Source organism: Chiloscyllium plagiosum, unplaced genomic scaffold, assembly GCF_037043375.1.
Source record: "Chiloscyllium plagiosum isolate Xiang-an unplaced genomic scaffold, Cpla_swu_hap1 HiC_scaffold_34, whole genome shotgun sequence".
Taxonomy (NCBI): domain Eukaryota; kingdom Metazoa; phylum Chordata; class Chondrichthyes; order Orectolobiformes; family Hemiscylliidae; genus Chiloscyllium; species Chiloscyllium plagiosum.
Window position 1 is genome coordinate 17,357,069 of NW_028270172.1, and position 22,296 is coordinate 17,379,364.

Consider the following 22,296-nt stretch of genomic DNA (forward strand, 5'->3'; position numbering starts at 1 on the left):
AACCAAGCCCGGCCCACCGGAACCGGAAACTGGGACTGGGGTGGGCAATGGGCGGGGCCAATCTGACTGGCGGCCCCGCTGACCAATCAGGGTACACCGTTTGTTCATTGGCCCCGCCCGCCCCGCCGGAAGGGGCGGCCCCCGCCAACACTAAGTTTGGTTGCGGCGGCGGAGTGTGAGGGAGAAACGCGCAGACACGGGGCGTCGAGGAGACCGGGACAGCTCTCCCTCCCTCACACCTTTCCCGCTGAGAAGACCCCACCCCCCCCCCCCCCCCTCCCACAATGTCACTGAGGAGACTCCGCTCATCACTGTCCCCTTCCCCCCATCACTGAGGAGACCCCCTCATCACTGTCCCCTTCCCCCCATCACTGAGGAGACCCCCTCATCACTGTCCCCTTCCCCCCATCACTGAGGAGACCCCCTCATCACTGTCCCCTTCCCCCCATCACTGAGGAGACCCCATCATCACTGTCCCCTTCCCCCCATCACTGAGGAGACCCCATCATCACTGTCCCCTTCCCCCCCATCACTGAGGAGACCTCCCCCATCACTGTCCCCTTCCCCCCATCACTGAGGAGACCCCCTCATCACTGTCCCCTTCCCCCCCATCACTGAGGAGACCCCCTCATCACTGTCCCCTTCCCCCCCATCACTGAGGAGACCTCCCCCATCACTGTCCCCTTCCCCCCATCACTGAGGAGACCCCCTCATCACTGTCCCCTTCCCCCCATCACTGAGGAGACCCCATCATCACTGTCCCCTTCCCCCCATCACTGAGGAGACCCCATCATCACTGTTCTGTTCCCTCCCTGTTACTGAAACCCCCCACCCCATCGCTGTCCCCTTCTACACCCCTGCACTATCACCGAGGAGACCCCCATCACTATTCCTTTACACCCCCCATGCAAATGAGGAAAATCCCCCAGCACTGTCCCCTTCTCTCTTCACTGAGGGGACCCCCCCCCAATCACAGCTCCCATATTCCACCAAACTGTCACTGAGATGTCCCCATTACTGTTTCTGTAGACCACACATTGTCACTGAGGAGAGCCCTCCCCCCAGGAGTCACTGTGGAGATTCCTTGATCATTGATCACTGGCCCTTTCCTCCCATCACTGAGAGTCCCAATCTCTGATCCCGTATCCTGTCACTGAGGAGACCTTCCTATCACTGTCCCCTTAACCCCTTAATGGGGTGACCCCATCACTGAGGAGACCCCCCCACATCACTGTCCCCTTATTCTGTCATTTAGAAGATGCCCCATCACTGTCCCCTTCCCCCCATTACTGACATCTTCGCCCCGTCTGCCAATGAGGAGACCTTCCCATCGCTGTCCCCTTACTCCCCTCACTGAGGAGACATCTCAATCACTGACCCATTCCCCCATCACTGAGAAGACACCCATCACTGACTCCTTACCCTGTTACTGAGAGGACGCCCATCACTATCGCCTTTCCCCCTATCACTGAGGAGAGCCCCCATCACGGACCCCTCCCCGCCCATCCACTAATGAGAAGACCTCCCCATCACTGTGCCCTTAACCCCATCACTGAGGCAACACCCCAATCACTGACCCCTTCCCCCATCATGACCTCTTCTCCCCACCAATGAGGAGACCTCCCCCATCACTGTCCTCTTACCTCCCCTTTCCCACCAATGAGGCGAACACCTCCATCATTTTTCCCTTACCCCCCCATACAAATGAGGAGACCTCCCACATCACTGTCCCTCCCACCCCCTTAACTGAGGAGAACTCCCTACTCTCCTTGGGTCACTGTCGCCTTTTCTGATTGCTGTGGAGACCCAGAATCTCCTCCCCCAATCATTGTCCATGTCCACTTCCAGTCCAATCACAGTCCATGTCCTTCATCTCTGAGGAGACAGGGAGTCACGTCTTCAACTCCCTGTTCCTCAACCTCTACCATTGAAGAGACTTTCCACCGCAACTTCTCAATCCGTTACCCACAGTATTGAGGAGCCTGCATCTGCCCATCACTCTCCTGTTCCTGGTCATTGTTTCTTTCTCCATCACTGCTGTCACTCTATCCCCCGTCAATGCAATCACTCTATTCCCCTCTGACTGTTGTCATTCTCTCTGCCCCCACCAATACTGTGTCTCAATTCCCCCCACCTCCATCACTACTGTCACTCTTTTCCCTGCCATTACCATTTTCACTCTCTCTTCCCCATCACATGCTTCCATCACTGCTCCTCCTCTGTCACTCCACCTCATCTCCTCACACCCACCATCCCCTTTTGTGCCAATACTCCCTCTCCCTGTCATTTATCACACCCTCCTCCTGTCCCAGTGCTGCAAGTCCAGAGTGACTAATACCAGGAATTACCAATCTTCTGCATGCCTGCTGCTCTTAAAGCACAATTCTCAAAACAAGCTAGATCGCTTAACCAAGGATCTGAAACAAACAGAGAGATTGGTGGAAAAACTCAGCAGGCCAGGCAGCGTCTGTGGAAAGAAAAACAGTGTTAACATTTTGAATCCAGTATGACACTTCAGAATTGTTTTTTGTGTTTAACAATGAACCTGTGCTGGGTCAGGAGGAGAAGAAAGATGGGAGTTGCTAGTTGGAGTGAAGGGGAGACAGGGAAATTGGGAGGAATGCACGTTGAAAGGTTGACAGGACGATGATGAACAGACAGGCAAGAAGGCAATGTTTTGATTTCGGGGAACACCTGGGAAGAGAGGCAAGTTAGAAGGAGGTGTTTTAGCCACGGGGGAAAGTCTGAGTAGGTCAGCAGGAAAGCTGGGAATGGGATCAAAAGGGTGAAAGGTTGAACTGGAAGTAGGGCTAAGTTGAGAAGAGACTTTGAGGGAAGAGGGAGAAATTGAAAGTGTGGCAGTAAAAGAATGTGAAGGGGAAAGAGGGGAAACTGGAGAGAATGAAATGGGGAGAGAGGTGCTTTGACAGCTTGCCATCCTTCTGAGGCTTCTTTCATGTAATCATGGAACAAGAGCACTCTGGCCAGCTGTTCATTGCTAGACATGTCAATTATTATTAGCTTTGAATTTCTAATTTAACAGTATACACATGCATATTATTCAAGGGCGACTTGAAGTTGGTGGTTGTTAGTTCTATTGTTGGCTCGGTGGCATTTATTTTAAACCTGCTGTCTGTTTATTGGCTTAAATAAAAAAGCACTGGACTTTGCAAGAACAATTGATGCTGTGAAAACATTGCTTTCCGTATACCAGACTTCAATGGGAACTGTAGTCAAAAATGTGGATAGAAACCAGTGAAGAACACCATCCCCCTCACCTCTTCAAGAATACTTTCTGACCAAACCTGCCCTTGTTGAAATATGGATCCCTCTTATACCCTGTATTTTTACACAATTTGTTCTGAAGGTCACAAACCTGAAAAAATGAATCCTCCATAGGTGCACATAAGTGTTGCCAGTGTTTTCTGTTTTTATTTCAATCCTACAGTATCTGCAGTATTTTATTTGTTTTCCGACTCTTCCAAGCTGCACAGCCTGACATAACTCCAATTTCTCACATAAAGAGAAACAACAGCTGCAGATGCTGAAGGTCAGAAACAAGCAAAATTAAACATCCTCACACCCTGCTTCCTGTAAGGATTCCATTCCATTTCCCCACTCTCCCAATTTCTTTGTTTCTGTTGCATCTGTTCTGATGATGTCACCTTCTACAGGACGACCCACAGACATGTTACCCTCTACTATCAACAATTCCTTCGTTTGCCAATGCCTTTTTGTATCTCCCTGGTCTCTCCACTTACTTCCTCACCCACTTCTCCCCATCTCTCCCCTCACCCCCACCATCCTTGTCATCAGCACCTTTTCCTAGTTGCTTCTAGTTCTGAGGAAGGCTTGGAAACATTCACATGTGTATAAAAGTACCCTTTGCCACAGCATCTTGGTCACATTGCGGGATTAATTGGCTGGACAGTCAAAGTGTATCAGTTTGGTGCCAACAGCATGTGGTTTGATCCCCTGGGGTGGATTCGGTACCTATCTCCTAGCATTGCTGAAAATGGAAGGGGTCAGTTACTAAGTTGGCTGGATTGTGATGCAGTCAAAAACAACATGGGTTCAATTCTCAACCTCTCCCCTTTGTCTGAAATGTAGTGAGCTTCAGGGTAAACCATCATCAGTCAAATCTCTAATGACAGAACAGCTATATGGTCAGGTAAGACAATGGCACATTTACCTTTACACTTGCCCAATATGAAGATTACAGCACTATGGATCGGGCCTGCCTTTAGACTGAGAATTGAAAAAGAATACTCAGAAACTGGCAACATATTGACTAAGTCTAAGATGCCTTGAGCTTGATCCTGAATGCCTTCAGTGAGGGCAATAAAATGTATTAACTTTCATATTCAGTTGCTACCTTTATCATTTTTTGCAGTCTTTGGCTTGGCTGTCTTAATTTACCAAAAATGAATGACATTTTCTACTATTAGCATTCAAAACATACTCTTAACCAAACTGCTCTCCCTTATATCCTAGTCTTCTTTCTAAACCAGGTACCTTCTCCTACATAATATCTGTCATTGTACTCACCCTCACCGTACCCATCACTTTCAGCCTATGTCCTCTCACTTTTTTTTATAAGCAGGGACAGATTCTTCCTATCTACTCTGTCCAGCTCGCTCATGATTTTGTAAATCTCTTTCAGTACAAAATGTTGCAATTCACAGCTATTGAACTTTCATTGACCTAATTCAGGATCTCTGCTGTTGTTCTGATGTATGATTCTCATGCCTGTCTTTATCTGGTTTTATTTTGTTTCCCAACAGAGTGAAGTCTACAATATGGTTTATAATTCCTAAGGTGACATCCACCTGGATACGTGTGTTCAACCAGAATGGCCATTGATGATATTCCCACCTCTGATTCAGAATGTTTTAATTTGAAACCCATTTCTGACATCCCCAGCAATTTGAGACCACAACACTGGCTTTTTATAATGGGTTTGGTGTCCAACAGCTATACTGGAGTCCCAGTGGATATGTGGGTGACATTATTAAGATCAGGAGGACAAGACAGTTTAAACCAGTAAGCAACAATTAGTTACTGAAATATTGGAAGTGTTGAGTCACATACAGGGTTCCCCAGTTTATGAACATCTGATTTACAAATGCTCTTAGAGTAACAGAATTGTCTGGTTGGCATGGACGGTCCATCTACCCATCCAGATGCCTTTTAAATGTTGTTATTGTACCAGCCTCCACCACTTCCTCTGGCAGCTCATTCCAAACATGTACTACCCTCTGTGTGAAAAAGTTGTCCTTTAGGTCCCTTTTAAATCTTTCCCCTTTCATCCTAAACTTATGCTCTCCAGTTCTGGACAGCCCCATCTTACTTATGAAGGTGATCCCATTCAGTGGTGTAATTTTAAATATCCGACATACGAACATTTCCTGTCCTTAATGATGGCTGGTTGATATTGTCCTGTGTTGTATTTTGAACTGCATACATAATGACTTGCGAATAGACTCAGGAATGGAACCTGTTTGCAACCTGGGGACTGCCTGTATAGAGATTCCACAAAGCACAACTCAGAGCTACCAGGATCCAAGGAGCTCTTCAGTATACCATATAGCCAATCTAATTGCAATTCTGATGAAAGGTCACAACTTGAAACATTAACTCAGTTTCTCTTTCCACAAGTGCTGATTGCTTTGTGAGAGTTTCCACTATTTTCTGTTTTTTTACTTTAGATTTCCAGCATCTGCAGTAATTTGCTTTTGCATCCAGTCAACACATTTACTTCATCTTAAAATTATTTCCTTTAAGACTGTTTAGTTCATTAGATTGATGTCAATGCTTCACCTATTTCTTTGCCATTTAAAGTATAATGTTACAGTCTCATTCTCAGTAGCCACTTGTGGTAAACCATTTGATGTTATTAATAAATCATGTGTGGAAGATAAAAACCTTTCTTCTATTTCAATAACTCTAAATCTATGGCCTTATTATTAATTTGCCAAACAATCTGTCACTATTTACCTCCTCAAAATTTTTTTTAAGATTCTATTTTCCAGTTTAAAAAAAAACACACGTTTTTGAAATTTTCTAAACATCTGAACCCATATAGTAAAAAATCAGGCAGGTTGGGAAGTGGTCAAGTTTCTGTACATTCTTTGTCTGTTTGGATACAAAATTGACTAAGGGATGGAAAGTGCGGGTTAGTGGTGAAGACTATTTTCATTCTGGGGATAAGTAACACACTGTATCCCCTATTGGATAGTATTAGGGCAATTGCATATTTTGATCTGTACTGGTGACTTGGACTCAAAGACCATCATTCAAAAGTTTGCAAATAACACAAAACTTGAACAGGTTACCATGAGAACTGTAGCAGACTTGAAAGGACATCAACAATGGTGGAAAATGCAGACATGGTACATGAGATTTAAAACAGTGAAGTGTGAATTGATAGATTTTGGTAGCAAGAATGAGAGAGACAATTGAATGAAATTATCAAATCTTAAAGGGGTTCAGGGTTAGGGCGTTTGGTGGTTGGTGATACACATAAACAATTTTTTTTAAATTCACTTGTGAGATGTGGGAATTGCTGATTGGCCAGCATTTATTACCCTTTGCTAGTTGTCTTGAGAAGGTGGTGGTGAGCTGCAGTCCATATGCTGTAGGTTGACCCACAATGCCCTTAAGGAGGAATTCCAGGAATTTGACCCAGTAACGGTGAAGTAACAGTGATATATTTCCAAGTCAGGATGATGAATTACTTGGAGGATAACTTGCAGGTTGTGGTGTTCCCATGTATACACTGTCCTTGTCCTTCTAGATGGAAGTGATTGTGGGTTTGGAAGGTGCTGTCTAAGGATCATTGAAGCAGGACAACTTAATAAGGCTGTTTTAAAAACTCTGTGGAATTGTGGATAGTAGAGATGAAAACATAAAGACAAAAGGAAGTTTTAAGAAATTTGTCCACATTAGTGGGTGGCACGGTGGCACAGTGGTTAGCACTGCTGCCTCACAGCGCCAGAGACCCGGGTTCAATTCCCGCCTCAGGCGACTGACTGTGTGGAGTTTGCACGTTCTCCCCGTGTCTGCGTGGGTTTCCTCCGGGTGCTCCGGTTTCCTCCTACAGTCCAAAGATGTGCAGGTCAGGTGAATTGGCCATGCTAAATTGCCCGTAGTGTTAGGTAAAGGGTAAATGTAGGGGTACGGGTGGTTGCGCTTCGGCGGGGCGGTGCGGACTTGTTGGGCCGAAGGGCCTGTTTCCACACTGTAAGTAATCTAATCATCTAATCTAATCACCTGTTAACCCAAAGTTGGAGTATTGTGTCCAATTCAGTGCAGGCATAAAGAACATGTACATGCATTGCATCTGTTTAAACTCAATAAGGGAGATTTTTCTTTAAAAGTTAATTGGGGGATTGTTTCTGTAGATTAGAAAAGAAACAGCTTCCAGAATAGTGTTTTGACAGTATTATTTTATTTTATTTATTACAATAAAGTCCTTAAGTCTTTCTATTGTGATCTTTCCAGTCAGCTATGAGGAATTCAAATATATTTCTGAAAGTTATTGGTCTCTGAAAGGTTTGTGACAATGCAAAGAAAGTATTCATAAAAAATATCTTTAATATACACACACACACAGTCACTGAAGCAGTTCAATTCTATACTGTAGCATGTGAACAAATAAACAAACATTGGTGTTTGACTCCATCAAGCAAACAAACTAAAGGCATTTCTTGGTTAACGTTTCAGGTCCAGTGACCCTCAGAACACTATACCTGAATCATGAACTTTGATTTCTCTTCACAGATGCTGTGAGACCTGCTGAGCATCTTCTGTTTTGGTTTCCAATTTACACATCCACAGTTCTTTCGATTTTTAAAGGCATTTCTTACTTGTACAATATAGTTACATATATTTGAGGCACTGGTGGGACCAGCAGAAAGTGGGAAAGACCTCAGACGGTGGTCTTTCCCCACTACTCCTTGGCGGCAGCTGCCCAAGCTTTAGTGCGTCCTTCAGCACGTAGTCTTGGACCTTGAACGTGCCAGTCTGCTGCACTCGGTCGGGGTCAACTTCTTACTCTGTAAGACTAACAACTTTCAGGCAACCAAGGAGTGTCTTTCACAGAGTTGACGGTCCTCCAGGCACAGCTGATGTTTATCTCGATGTTGCGTCCCAGGGAACAGACTGTAGAGCATAGAGTCCTGCGTCACAGAGCTGCTTGGGGTGAACCTCAACAAAAACCACTGCACCTTTCGCCAGACTTGCATTGCAAAGGCACATTCCAGAAGGAGGTGTGTGACAGTCTCTAGTGATCCCTCCCTCCACCATCGCTGTTTCAAGACCAGTGTGGGGTGATGCAGAGAGTCTAAGTGTACATAAAGGATCTCACAGGTACTGCCCTTCCCACCACTAGTCTCAGTGCTTGTTGGAAAATTCTGATGATGACGTATTCTGCCAAATGACTGACAGTCTTTGCAAAGAACAACCAGATTTGATATTTACACAATCTGCTCAGAGACCTTATTACAGACCTCTGAAGAAGGTGAGTCCTGAACTTGGGCCTCCTGGCTCAGTGGTAGGGACACTATAACTGCACGACAGAAGCCCCTCAAAACAGGTTTGAAAAAGCTGCATGAGATATTTAACAGGTGTTCACAATCATGAAAAATTTCAATAGAATGAATAAGACGAAAAGAGCATTGATAACCAGAAGATGCCGATTTAAAGATAACTATCTAAAGAGCAAAAAGTGAGTTGCTATGATCTGGACTGTCCAATCTGAAATGGTTTTGGAAACAAATTTGGTTGTAACTTTCATAAAGAAGTTGAATGTACACTACATTTTGTCAAAGTTTTATACTATTCAATTAGTCCAAATTCTTCACCCTTTCTCTTTTTTTTTGTTTTCTAGTGTACATAGAAATAATCGGGTAATATTTGGAAAAGCGAGTTTTGAAAAGATTTGTAGCTCAGGTTGAGGCTGAACCTTCCAGCTCAGCTAGCAAACCTACATCCAATATTTGGAAAAGCTTGCACTGGCACAACGGACTAAATGGTCTCTTTGTAGCAATTTTCTAATAAACCCATTTATAGATGTTATTACACATCTCTGAAGTAGGCTAGACTTGAATCCGGGTCTCTTAGTTCAGCATCTGCAGTGCTCGCTTTCTCTTAGTTCAGTGTTAGAGACACTACCACTACACCACAAGAGTTCTTACAATCTCCTCGTATATTGAATGATTCCTCTGGTCTCGAAATCTTAGGCATTGGCAAACGTTCTGGTGGGATTCAAGATAGCAAACATTTATATTCTTTTGGCTTTTCACTTTTGCCAAAGCCAAAATAAACTGCAGGTGTTGAAAATCGGAAACAAGAACCAGAAATTGCTGAAGAAAAAGCAGAGTCAACGTTTCAGGTCCGGTCTTCACTGACTGCTTTCTCTGCACAGATGCCGCCAGACCTGACGAGTTTCTCCAGCAAGTTCAGTTCTATAAGAAAAATAAAATCCTTGCTTGCTATCTCCGTGAAACCATATAATGTTTTTGCCCACCTTAGTGCAACTTCTCAATTGCTGGACTTACTTTGCTGAGAGTAGATACTGTAATCAGTACCTGCAGGAACGCTCTGTCGAAAAATCTGCTCCACTGAGCAGAAGAGGAAAGGCGAGAAGAAACGTTTGGTGCAAAGCCCCAGCTCCTACTTCACGAATGTCCTGGTTGCTACAAAATCACTGGACAGTTCAGCCACGCACAGACTGTCGTGCTGGCATCTTAGCACTTTCCCCTGCAACCGCAGGAACTGTAAAACCTGTGCCCACACCTCCTCCCTCACCTCTACCCAAGGCCCTAAAGGAGCCTTCCACATCCATCAAGGTTTTACCTGCACATCCACCAATATCATTTATTGTATCCGTTCCTCCCGATGCGGTCTCCTCTACATTGGGGAGACTGGGCGCCTCCTAGCTGAGCGCTTTAGGGAACATCTCCGAGATCAACCAAACCGCCCCGTGGCCCAAAATTTCAACTCCCCCTCCCACTCTGCCGAGGACATGGAGGTCCTGGGCTTCCTTCACCGCTGCTCCCTCACCACCAGACGCCTGGAGGAAGAACGCCTCATCTTCCCCCTCGGAACACTTCAACCCCAGGGCATCAATGTGGACTTCAACAGCTTCCTCATTTCCCCTTCCTCCACCTCATCCTAGTTTCAAACTTCCAGCTCCGCACTGTCCCCTTGACTTGTCCGACCTGCCTATCTCCTTTTCCACCTATCCACTCTGCCCTCTCCTCCCTGACCTATCACCTTCATCCCCTCCCCCACTCACCTATTGTACTCTATGCTACTTTCTCCCCACCCCCACCCTCCTCTAGCTTATCTCTCCACGCTTCAGGCTCTCTGCCTTTATTCCTGATGAAGGGCTTTTGCCCGAAACGTCGATTTCGCTGCTCCTCGGATGCTGCCTGAACTGCTGTGCTCTTCCAGCACCACTGATCCAGTGTCGGCTGCATTGCCAGCCCCCATCGGTGCAAATGTCAGGCTAACGGAAAGCAGCAATAAAATGCAAGTTGGCATCTCAGGTTGGGTGAGGCTACCTGTCAGAGTTGTCAAATGAAATGCTGGAACGTCTTTGATATTTTTATTAACACAAGGAGGGAGCAGCAGCAGCAGCAGCTCGGTCCGGGCACGGGGCTCCAGTCACGTGGGCGCGGCTGGGTGACGCGCGCCGTCTCCATGGTGATGAGTCCAGGCTGGGGCCTGCTGGGCCGTGGTGGAGCGGGGCTGACGCTGGTTCGGAGGGTGCACAGCGGCGTTGCCTTCCCGTAGCGCGGCATGGTGAGTGTCATGTGCGAGACTATGTTCCCCCCATCACTCAACCGTCAACTCTTAACTCCCCCTCCCCTTCATAGAGTACTCTGTGCTACTTTCTCCCCCACCCCCCTCTCATTGATCCCTCCACCCCCCTCTCATTGATCCCTCCACCCCCCTCTCATTGATCCCTCCACCCCCCTCTCATTGATCCCTCCACCCCCCTCACATTGATCCCTCCACCCCCCTCTCATTGATCCCTCCACCCCCCTCTCATTGATCCCCCACCCCCCCCTCATTGATCCCTCCACCCCCCTCATTGATCCCTCCACCCCCCCCTCTCATTGATCCCCCCACCCCCCTCTCATTAATCCCTCCACCCCCCTCTCATTAATCCCTCCACCCCCCTCTCATTGATCCCCCACCCCCCTCTCATTGATCCCCCACCCCCCCTCTCATTGATCCCTCCACCCCCCTCTCGTTGATCCCCCACCCCCCTCTCGTTGATCCCTCCACCCCCCTCTCGTTGATCCCTCCACCCCCCTCTCATTGATCCCCCCACCCCCCTCTCATTGATCCCTCCACCCCCCTCTCATTGATCCCTCCACCCTGCAGGCTCTCTGCCTCCATTCCTGATGAAGGGGCTTTTGCCCAAGACGTCGATTTTCCTGCTCCTCGGATGCTGCCTGAACTGCTGTGCTTTTCCAGCACCACTCTAATCCAGAAAATGATGGTGATAGGTGGGGATGAAGATGGACATGGTAGGATAGTGCCAAGTTGGAGGGTTGAATTTGGGGTGAGGGGAAATGAGGAAACTGGTGAAGTCGATGTTGATGCAATGTGGTTGTCGGGTCCCAAGGCGGAAGATGAGGTGTTCTTCCTCCAGGTAAAGGATGACCCTTGGATTTGGTGTTGCAGGAGGCCCAAGACTTACATGTCCTTGGTGAAGATGAATTGGTCAGCTGGAAGACGGTGGGGTTGTTTGGTGAGTGTGTCCCAGAGACGTTCCCTGAAAACTTCTGCAGTTAGCATCTTATCTCCCTAATGTAAGCAACGAAAGCAACATCGAAAGCAACGGACACATTTGTAAGAAAATTTCTGCTGGATGTGGAAGAATCCTTTGGGGCCTTGGTCAGAGATGAGGGAGGGAGGTGTAGGAGCAGGTTTTACATCTCTTGCGGCAGCAAGGGAAGGTACTGGGAATGGAGGGTGCATTGGTGGGGAGCGTGGACCTAACAAGGGAGTTGCGGAGGGAATGGTCTCTGGAATGCTGACAGGGGTGGGGAGGGAAATATATCTCTGGTGGTGGGATCTGATTGTTGGTGGTGGAAATGACGGAGGATAATGTGCTGTATCCAGAGATTAGTGGGGTGAGGACCGGGGATTTTATCTTAAGTACCAAATACTGGCATTGTGACCAGTGACTTTGCTGGAGAAATATTTTAGGAATTGAAAAGCCAGGTACAAATCAATAATGAGGGTAGCAGAAAAGTAATTGTTTTCTGAAACTGTTTGGATAAGTAATGATGCATTTAACAACACAGAAAATAGGAGGAGGAGTAGGCCATTTGGCTGTTTGAGCCTGTTCTGCTATTCAGTATCTTGTTCCCACTTTCTTTCCATAACCCTTTTATCCTTTTCACCCTAAAATTTGGGTACAGGAAGTTTAGTGCTAGTTATAGAGTCATAGAGATGTGCAGCATGGAAACAGACCCTTCGGTCCATGCCGACCAAATATCCCACCCCAATCTAGTCCCACCTGCCAGCACCCGGCCCATATCCCTCCAAACCCTTCCTATTCATATACCCATCCAAATGCCTCTTAAATGTTGCAAATGTACCAGCCTCCACTACATCCTCTGGCAACTCATTCCATACATGTACACCCTCTGTGTGAAAAAGTTGCCCCTTAGGTCTCTTTTATATCTTTCCCCTCTTGCCCTAAACCTATGCCCTCTCGTTCTGGACTCCCCGACTCCAGTTCTTAATATTTAGCCTGGAATTTCTTGGATATTTGCAACCAGACTCATGCATATTTGATATTCAAATCAAATATGTAGACTAAAATATTATAGAATTTTTGAATGTGCATGAATTGTTTGCATAAGTACAAAATGCTCAAATTGCATCAATTCTTTATTCCTCCACCCTGTCGCTTTGTAATTGTCGTCTCAGGGTGTGCCAGAAGTGCTCACCAACTCCACTCTACTACGATCCAAAACACCTTCACCTGCTCAGGCCAGTGAAATTGTACCTACAGAATTACCAGAAGATCACCATCCTAGAGTCGTAGAGATGTACAGCACGGAAACAGACCCTTAGGTCCAACCCGTCCATGCCAACTAGATATCCCAACCCAATCTAGTCCCACCTGCCAGCATCTGGCCCATTTCCCCCAAACCCTTCCTATTCATATACTCATCCAAATGCCTCTTAAATGTTGCAATTGTACCAGCCTCCACCGCTTCCTCTGGCAGCTCATTCCATACACTTACCATCCTCTGTATGAAAAAGTTGCCCCTTAGGTCTCTTTTATATCTTTCCCCTCTCACCCAAAAGCTAGGCTCTCTAGTTCTGGACTACCCGACCCCAGGGAAAAGCGTTTGTCCTATCCATGCCCTTTATAATTTTGTAAACCTCTATAACGTCACCCCTTAGCCTCTGACACTGCAGGCAAAACAGCCCCAGCCTGTTCAGCCTCTCCCAATAGCTCAAACCCTCCAACCCTGGCAACATCCTTATAAATCTTTTCTGAACCCTTTCAAGTTTCACAACATCTTTCCGATAGGAAGGAGACCAGAATTGCACGTAATATTCCAACAGTGGCCTAACCAATGTCCTGTACAGCTGCAACATGACCTCCCAACTCCTATACTCAATACTCTGACCAATAAAGGAAAGCATACCAAACGCCTTCTTCACTATCCTATCTACCTGTGACTCCACTTTCAAGGAGCTATGAACCTGCACTTCAAGGTCTCTTTGTTCAGCAACACTCATAAGTCCTGCTAAGATTTGCTTTCCCAAAATGCAGCACCTCACATTTATCTGAATTAAACTTCATCTCCACTTCTCAGCCCATTGGCCCATCTGATCAAGATTCTGTTGTAATCTAAGGTAACCTTCTTCACTGTCCACCAATTCATCTGTTGCAACGGGGCAAATAAGTCAGCAGGAGTCTGTATTTCAGCAGAGGAACATAAAGTTTCAGCATAATAAAATCAAATTGGGTATTATGTTTGTGTCTTCGCAAATGTTCAAGTAAAGTAATTTGTGATTAAATATAGCCGTCAGGGTTTCCAGAATAGTGACCAACATTGATTCAATTTATGACACACTTCCAGTGCCCGGATCATGAGAACTCAGGACTTATCAGACAGGGTTTCCAGAATAATGACAGTTTGTTGCGCCATGCACAACGTAGCTCAGTGATCTGGTGAGAACCTTAAAGGGAGGGCAAATGAATTCATCAGCCTCCTCAGCTGAGGAAGAATGGGTGTCTAACAGAGATGCTGAGGGAGCAAAGACTGATGCTGAGCTTGCTAAGGAAGCCAGGGCAGTGGTAAGACAAGACAGACAAGCCTGACACTACCAGCCCTCTTACTGTCTCCTAGATATTCCTGCTTTTTCCCCAATTCCACTCCCATTGACATTCCCTTGGCTCACCCTTTTATTTCACCTCATTCTGTTCCATTGCTCTTTCTTCCTCCTGTGTACACCCGATGTATCTCATCATGCACAGTGCCCCAGTCTACCATTTTCATCCTTTGTTGGATCCCTTACCTGTGACTGTTACTGTTTCTTCATGGGCGGCACGGTGGCACAGTGGTTAGCACTGCTGCCTCACAGCGCCGGAGACCCGGGTTCAATTCCCGCCTCAGGCAACTGACTGTGTGGAGTTTGCACATTCTCCCCGTGTCTGCGTGGGTTTCCTCCGGGTGCTCCGGTTTCCTCCCACAGTCCAAAGATTTGCAGGTCAGGTGAATTGGCCATGCTTAATTGCCCGTAGAGTAGGTAAGGGGTAAATGTAGGGGTATGGGTGGGTTGCGCTTCGGCGGGTCGGTGTGGACTTGTTGGGCCGAAGGGCCTGTTTCTACACTGTAAGTAAGCTAATCTAATCTGTATTTGTTTTCTCTATTCTCCAGGAACCCACAAATGTTCCCAATGATCACACTCTCTTAAATTTCATTACCTATCTTTCCTGTCCAACCAGCCCACAAATGACTTATCTTTTCTGCTAGTCCCCTCTTAGGTTGATCTCCTTAGCGATTAATTTCACATTTAAGTTGTTCCCCCTTTTAAATTGAGTCCCACTTGCCTGGCCTGGTTTTGTTGAAATCAGCCAGTGTCTCATTCATACAAGTTAGCGGACCCATTAAGTCTTTCCTAACATTGTAAATTTTTAAGAACAGGCTGGCAGACTATGATTAAACAATACTCCTCTTGAGCTGGTCAATATGGAGAGCCTTCTACATGAACACCTCCATGAAAGATTCTGAGAACTTAATTGCAGAAGTTTAACCAGTCATTGGGAAACTGACATTTGACCTCGCACTCCATTAAGTTCCCATCTGCCCTTCTGTAAGCCCCAGGCAGGCCTGGAAAATTCTGACCATCAGTGTGGGTTTGGCGCTTTCTTTCGGACCCAAATTCACAGGAAATTTGGCATTAATACACAGTGCAGCACAGTGTATTTTTGCTATGTGTTTTTGAGCATCTATGTTCTCCATTGAAGTTGAGCTGAAACATCATTTTAATTGAGCCAGAATGCGTTGGCAAATAACAACAAGCTAAGGGCACAGATGTTGGTGTAATTCTTTTTAAATTGTCCAGCAATTTGGAACAAGGAAGAGATGTGTTGAGTTGTGAATTATCACAAATTAATCATAGTAGATTGCTGAATTTGCATCATTAATCAGAATTAAATTTGTTGCAGAATGTTAAGACTGCAATTTTAAATCTAAGGAGCCTGTTAATGTTGTTGAAATGTTATTCAACTTTCAAGACCCAAAAAGGGAATGGATGAAAGGTTTGCTAATGTCCTCAGATGAGGAAATCTACTGTCCTTACCTATTCTGGCCTACTTGTGATTCCAGACCTACCCATCGTGATTGCCTTTAAGGTACCTTCTAACGTGGTCTCACCGTCAATTGCTCATGAACAACTGGGGATGGTCAGTAAATGCCAGTGATGTTCATATTGTAAAGAATGAATAAAAAACATTTAAACTGAGGGAGCTTACTTCTGTAGGTGGAAAATTGTTGCTGGAGACTTCTAAATGTAATTTTTTTTCCCTTTTTCTCTCTTTCTCTTTCTGTCTAGTCGGTTCTGCTATTACGCATGTTTCTTTAACACGAATTGGCTATAACGCAATTGAAGAGTTTAGACGATTATTTATAGAACACAAACTTTCCTTACCCGTATTGGCTATAGTGTGAATCCAGTCCCATTAGTTTAAATGGTGCTGCTATTATGCAAATTTCTTATAATGTGGGATTGGACAGGAACGGAACTATCGTGTTATGTCTGAACCAACTGTATCTAGTTTGACTCTTTTAACTTGTTTCCTTCTCTTTTGTTCATTTGTTTCTTTGTCAGTTCTTAGATTTCATTTGGTTAGGGTGGTTTACTTGACCTTCACTATCAGCTCTCACTTCCAACAGTTTGCAATGTAAAATTATTTGGAACTGAAAGTTGAGGGGAAGATAAAGTTAACTTTCAGTGGTCCATTCCAATAAAGTTTGGGTCAGTATCTGTTTTCCCTCGTGGTCATGCTATGGCACTCTCCATGGAAACTTCAGCTATTTTAGGTTAATCTCAACCCTTTTTTTTTTATCTCTTTGTTCTTGTTCCAGTTTGTTCTCCTCTTTTATGTATTTTACAAGCCTATTTTTCCCGTTATCCCATACAGCCTTTGAAGTGACCTTTGCAAAAGGTCAAATTAATTATACTAAATGCAATCTATCAAAAAAGATAGTGAACTCTTAAATCCAAAACATACCTCTTTTGTAGCAGTGGTTAGTCTTTATGTGCTCTTAGTGTTTACCTTTTATACATTTGTTTAGTTTTACCTAGTGTTTTGTGGCTTTTCACTTAATGATACAAGGTCATCAAATGTAATGTTCCATACACTACCATTCAACTTTTTCCATGCTCTGTTGATTGAGCCATTTTTAATTCAATTGTAGGCTGTCCTAAGGCTGTAGTTTTTTTGTATTTTTGCAAAGTATTCAGTAAAGTGACATATTTGAATCTTTTTTAGAAAAGAATTCAGATGTGTAGTATTAACAGAAAGTTGGGAAGAGGATTGAAAATTTTCTAAGATGGGACGAAGCAATGTAAAATTGGTGGTGAAAGAAGTCAACATTGTTGATCTGTCAAAATAGTTTCTGCTTTTCTGCTTTTCACTTTCATGAACTATCCAGAGGGGAGTTTGTCCATTATATATTGACATAAAATTTGTCTGTTACACTAAGCAATGTTTTTTGACAACTATCATTTCAGAGGTTCATGAGATTCTGAGGATCTAGACAAGTTGAGACAATGGATTTAAAAATAAATGTCAAGTAAAGTTTGATGTTTGACATCTATTTTGCACGTTGGAAAATGAAATTTGAAACATTGACTTGTTTAATTTCACAAAAGTTGTAACAGATGTTGGTAGAACAAAGCATGTTCAGTTAACAATAATGGGAGATTGGAAGGAGAGAGAGAGACTTCGATACTGTAGAGAGACAAAGAATTTGATCATTTTAACTTCTGATCAAGCATTATGATTGGTCAGTTAACATCATGTAACATTGTTAATGAGATTAATAATGTAGGAATGTTATGATTTATTAACACCATCATAATAACTAAGCTTTATGTTGCAATACTGAGCCAGTTTGATCTATGTTCTAACAGAGTGGGTAGTCTTATGCTAGATTGTATTGGGACTGTTTGAATGGCTCGTGATGTTGCATGATCAATGCTGATAAAAGTCAGTCATATTTGGACTCGGCTGTTAGTACAAATAAAATTCTAACGAATTTCCTGTGCTCAGCTTTGTGACTTGAATTAAAGAGGAATGTTGAAAGGTTGAAAGTCTGTAATGACTGGTCTTCCTTTTTTTTTTAAAATCAGTTACAAAAGTTAGAGTCCACTTTTACCTTTATGCTGTTAGTATGATTTAAGGTGTATGATTCGTATAATTTAAATTTTTGGGTTTTGTTCCAGTGGCATGTGGGTTTGCTTTGTTTCTATGAGGGCATTTAATAATTAAACTGTCACTCTTTCTGGGGCCATGACTTATTTAGAATTAGGGACTCCTGGAGTGGTAGTGGGGAATTTGTTTGCATTGTGAGAGTTTTACAATTGGTCAGAGTAAATATTTGGTTTAAAAGAATCAGGAATTGACCTTTTTTCCCTTGGGAGTTGTAAACCTTCTGATTTCAGTTCACAGAAGTACTGGCTGCAGTTGGATGTAAGAACAATTTCTCCTGGAGGAATAAATTGGTTCAGAACAGTTAGGAAATGGGTTACCTCAACATAAGGGGTTTAGTTTAAAATTCCAGATCAGAAATGCTTAGTTTGAACCTGAAGAGGTTATTTGAGGCTGAGAAAGCTTAAGCTTAGTTGTGTGAGTAATCAAGGAAAAGATTATCAGACTCTCAAGACTAGGAATTGAAACAAACAGCTAAGTTAAAATTACAGATGTGAGAGAGAAGGGAACACTCTAATGTATGAGTACTATGAAAGGATGGTGTTGGGATAGATGTATTTTGGAATCTTTCACGTTGTGTTGTGTAACTAGCTTGGTTTATTCTATTTGATCCTCATATTGTTCTTGTACGACATTTTTGATTTATTGTTAAAACCAAATCTGTAGCATTGCTGCTTGTATTTCAGTAAAAACCACATATTTGAATAATAACAAAACAAAGCAAAATATGATCTGTCAAACTACATTTCAGTGTTGGGTCTGGTTTGTCCAGTAATAACACTAGCTGGGATCATAACAATAGAAAACAATATAATCAAACAATGAATATCGATGTATTAGTGGGTGAAGATTTATTGGAGCCCACTATTGAGGAAATTGATTTAAGTCATTTGTACTTATCACATTTCTCTCTCTCTTCAGTTCTGAAAAGAAGCCATATTGAACTCAACATTAACTCTATTTCTCTCTCAGATAACTAGACCTATTGAGTTTCTCCTGCATTTTCTATTTTTATTTGGTACCTTCAGCAAACACAAGGTTTTGCTTTTATTTCAGTTCATTTATGCTGTTGGAAATGATTATTCATAATCCTGTCATGGGATTCCTGACTAAACATTAATAAAGCCAAAGAAAAAACAATTTGGTGATCATGTTTTCTAATAATTTTAACTGTTTACCGTTTTCACATTGAAACAAAAAGTTGATGAATATTGTCTATTTGAATTGCTTATATAGGAAGTTATTTGAATTTCTGATTTTTTTTTTCACAGGCTGAACTGGGGTTAAATGAACACCATCAGAATGCTGTAATCAACTACATGCGCTTCGCTCGTTCGAAAAGAGCACTAAGGCTCAAAACTATTGATTCCTGTTTCCAGGATTTAAAGGACAGTAGGTGAATATCGCTCTTGTAGACTGCTACTAAGAAGCATTAGTGAATTACTGATCTGACATTATACGTAATCGCTAATTAGATTCCGAGAGTCTGCTGATGCAACGTATAAGTTGTGACACTAGGAGTTGATAAACACATCATGATTTTGACCTTTTGTGATGATCAAGATCAAGGACATCAGGAAAGAATGCTATTTTATTTTACGGATGGGCACCTGGTGTAGGTATCAGTGTCTCACACATTGAGAGTGGCATAGCAGAGTAAAACGTCTTGTGGCTGACAACTATATTTTAACATCTGCTGTAGAAGAACATTTTCTTCTGAACCATTTTTCTATTTTCCTTTTTTTTAAACCTTTTGTTTGAAATCCCAATTTGTATTCCATGATGATGAATACTTTTATGATGCTCACCAATATTTTTGGAATCATTTGCAATTATCTAGCACCTAAGAGAGATTTCAAATTGGTCCTCTTTACTGACCATGGAAAATATTGGAATATGTAGCATAGAGTCATAGAGTCACATTGTGGATGGAATTTTAATCAAAGCAAAATGCTGTAGATGCTGCAAATTTGAAGCAAACATAGAAAATCCTGGAGAAGTTCAGTAAGTGGGGAGAGAAACCAAGTTAACATTCAAGTCCGATATGACTCCTCTTCAGAATGCCAGAATTTTGAAATGCATTAGGTGGTCAGGTTATGGTGACGGCAAAGTTTAAATCCACCAAAAATATTGGGCACATTGCAAACCAAAACGGACCCCATTCTTGCATCTTTTATTTACATATCTTTGTAAATGCATGTGACATCTTTTATGAGTCAGTTGTAAATTTAACACCACTTTCATAGAATCATAGAATCCCTACACTGTGGAAGCAGACTTTTGGCTTATTGAGTCTACACCGATCTACACCGAGTCTACATGCCACCCAGATCTACTTTTTTTTCCCTAGCCCTGTATCCCTGCATTTCCCATGGCAAACCTACCTAACCTGCACGTCCCTGGACACTATGGGCAATTTAGTATGGCCAGTCCACCTAACCTGCATGTGTTTGGACTGTGGGAGGAAGCTGGAGCACCTGGAGGAAACATGCGCAGACATGGGGAGAATGTGTATACTCCATGTAGACAACTGCCCAAGCCTGGAATTGAACCCAGGTCCCTGACACTATGTGGCAATAGTGCTAACTGAGCCACTGCTCTGCCCTACTTTCATATAAATATGAGTTAGGAGCAGGCCCTTCAACACCTTGACTGTCACTATTCAATAAGCAAAACTGATTTAATTATCCCACGTTCCCATGATAATCTTTTAGCTTCTTGCTTATCAAGAATCTATCTACCTGTACTGTTTTTAAAAGAAAATGCTCAAAGATTCTGCTTCCACTATCTTTCGAGGAAGAGAGTTCCAAGGATCCTCCAGAAAATATTTCTCCTCCTGTTTGTTTGAAATGGATGACCCTCCATTTTTAAACAGTGACCCCAGTTCTAAAATCTCCCACAAGCGGAAATCTTTATCCACACCCAGCCTGTCAACACACCTCATGACCTTATGTTTCAATCAAGTTACCTTTTTTTTAAACTTCAGCAAATAGAAACCAAGTCTGTCTAACCTTTCCTAACAAGCCAACCCACCCACTCCAGATCTTGGGCTAGTCTATCTTCTCTTAACTGCTTCCAACTTATTTACGTAGGAGATCAATATGAAATGTGGTCTCATCAATGTCTGTATAATCTCCATACTTTTGTATTCAGTTCTACTTACAATAAACAATAATATTGTATTAGTTTTCCTAATTACTTTTTGTGGCTGGATTCAAACTTTTTTCCATTTATGCACTGGGACACCTACATCTTGGAGCTCTGCAATCTTTCGCTATTTAGATAACATTTTTACTTTTTCTGCCAAAATTAACATTCATGTTTTATGACAATGTTTGTTTGTTTCTATTTGTTATATATTCCCCACTTGGTTAAACTTTGTATCCCCTTGTAGTTGTTTTATCTTCTTTCAAGCTTTAATAGGTTCTATCAGTTTCCTGAGCTGTTTGAAACTTGCCAAAGTCACGAAGGTGAGAACACAAACAGGATTAATATGTCTTCATTTGACAGACGGGAAAGCCTTTAAAGATCAAAGCATGGTAGCTCTTCCCTTTCTTTTAAGAAATAAAGCAAAATTCAGTGGATTCTGAGAATCTGTAATAAAAAAAAGTGTTAGATAAACCCGGCAGTTCTGACAGGATCTGTGGAGAGAGAAACAACGTTAAAGACTGAAATAGCATGACTGTTTCTGTACCTCTGTGAATGAGATCTTTGCTCACAGAGCTTGTTCTGAGCATGTCAGTAAATCTCCCACAGGTAATTATAACACTCAAACTGAATTAGTGATGTCTCCTTGGAGATCAGGGTAAACCCTAAAGACATCAATTGACACTAATGAGAAAACGCAATTTTAGCAACAAGAGAACAAAAGCACTCATTGAACAAGCCATTGGGTTGCTGAACTTTCCTGAACAGATTTAAAGATGCCTGTTAGTATGGGCCAGCTGTTAGCGTGTGCATAATGGTCAGTGATGTGCTGTGTCTTTCACAACTTGGCACTGCAGAGGAATAGAGTTGCAGGAGGAAGAAGGTGAGGACTGCACTGCATCCTTTGAGCAGGAGAAGCCTGATTGTAGTCAGGGCTGAAGTTGCTCACCTAGCTCCCAGAGAAGCTAGATGTAGGTTTGGTCGCTGAGCTGGAAGGTTCGTTTTCAGATGTTTTGTCACTATACTGGGTAACATCATCAATGAACCTCCAAATGAAGCATTGCTGGCAAGGCCCACTTTCTATTTAGGTTTCCTTGGGTTGGTGACATCATTTCCTGTGGTGATGTCATTTCCTGTTCTTTTTCTCAGGGGGTGGTAAATGG

General features: G+C 43.4%; 1 protein-coding gene across 2 annotated transcripts in view; it reads left to right on the top strand.

The window, feature by feature from the left end:
* The first annotated feature begins 10,674 nt into the window (after positions 1 to 10,674).
* lztfl1 (leucine zipper transcription factor-like 1) overlaps positions 10,675 to 22,296 on the top strand; it is a 41,247-nt gene continuing 29,625 nt past the window's right edge. Inside the window, exons 1-2 of one of the 2 annotated variants that reach the window (XM_087978522.1) lie at positions 10,675 to 10,809; positions 19,258 to 19,382. In XM_087978522.1, the coding sequence (XP_087834648.1) occupies positions 10,807 to 10,809; positions 19,258 to 19,382 (128 nt within the window). In that variant the 5' untranslated portion in view covers positions 10,675 to 10,806. Of the gene's footprint in view, positions 10,810 to 19,257; positions 19,383 to 22,296 lie in introns of those variants that run through there. The other variant, XM_087978523.1, reaches the window with a different exon arrangement.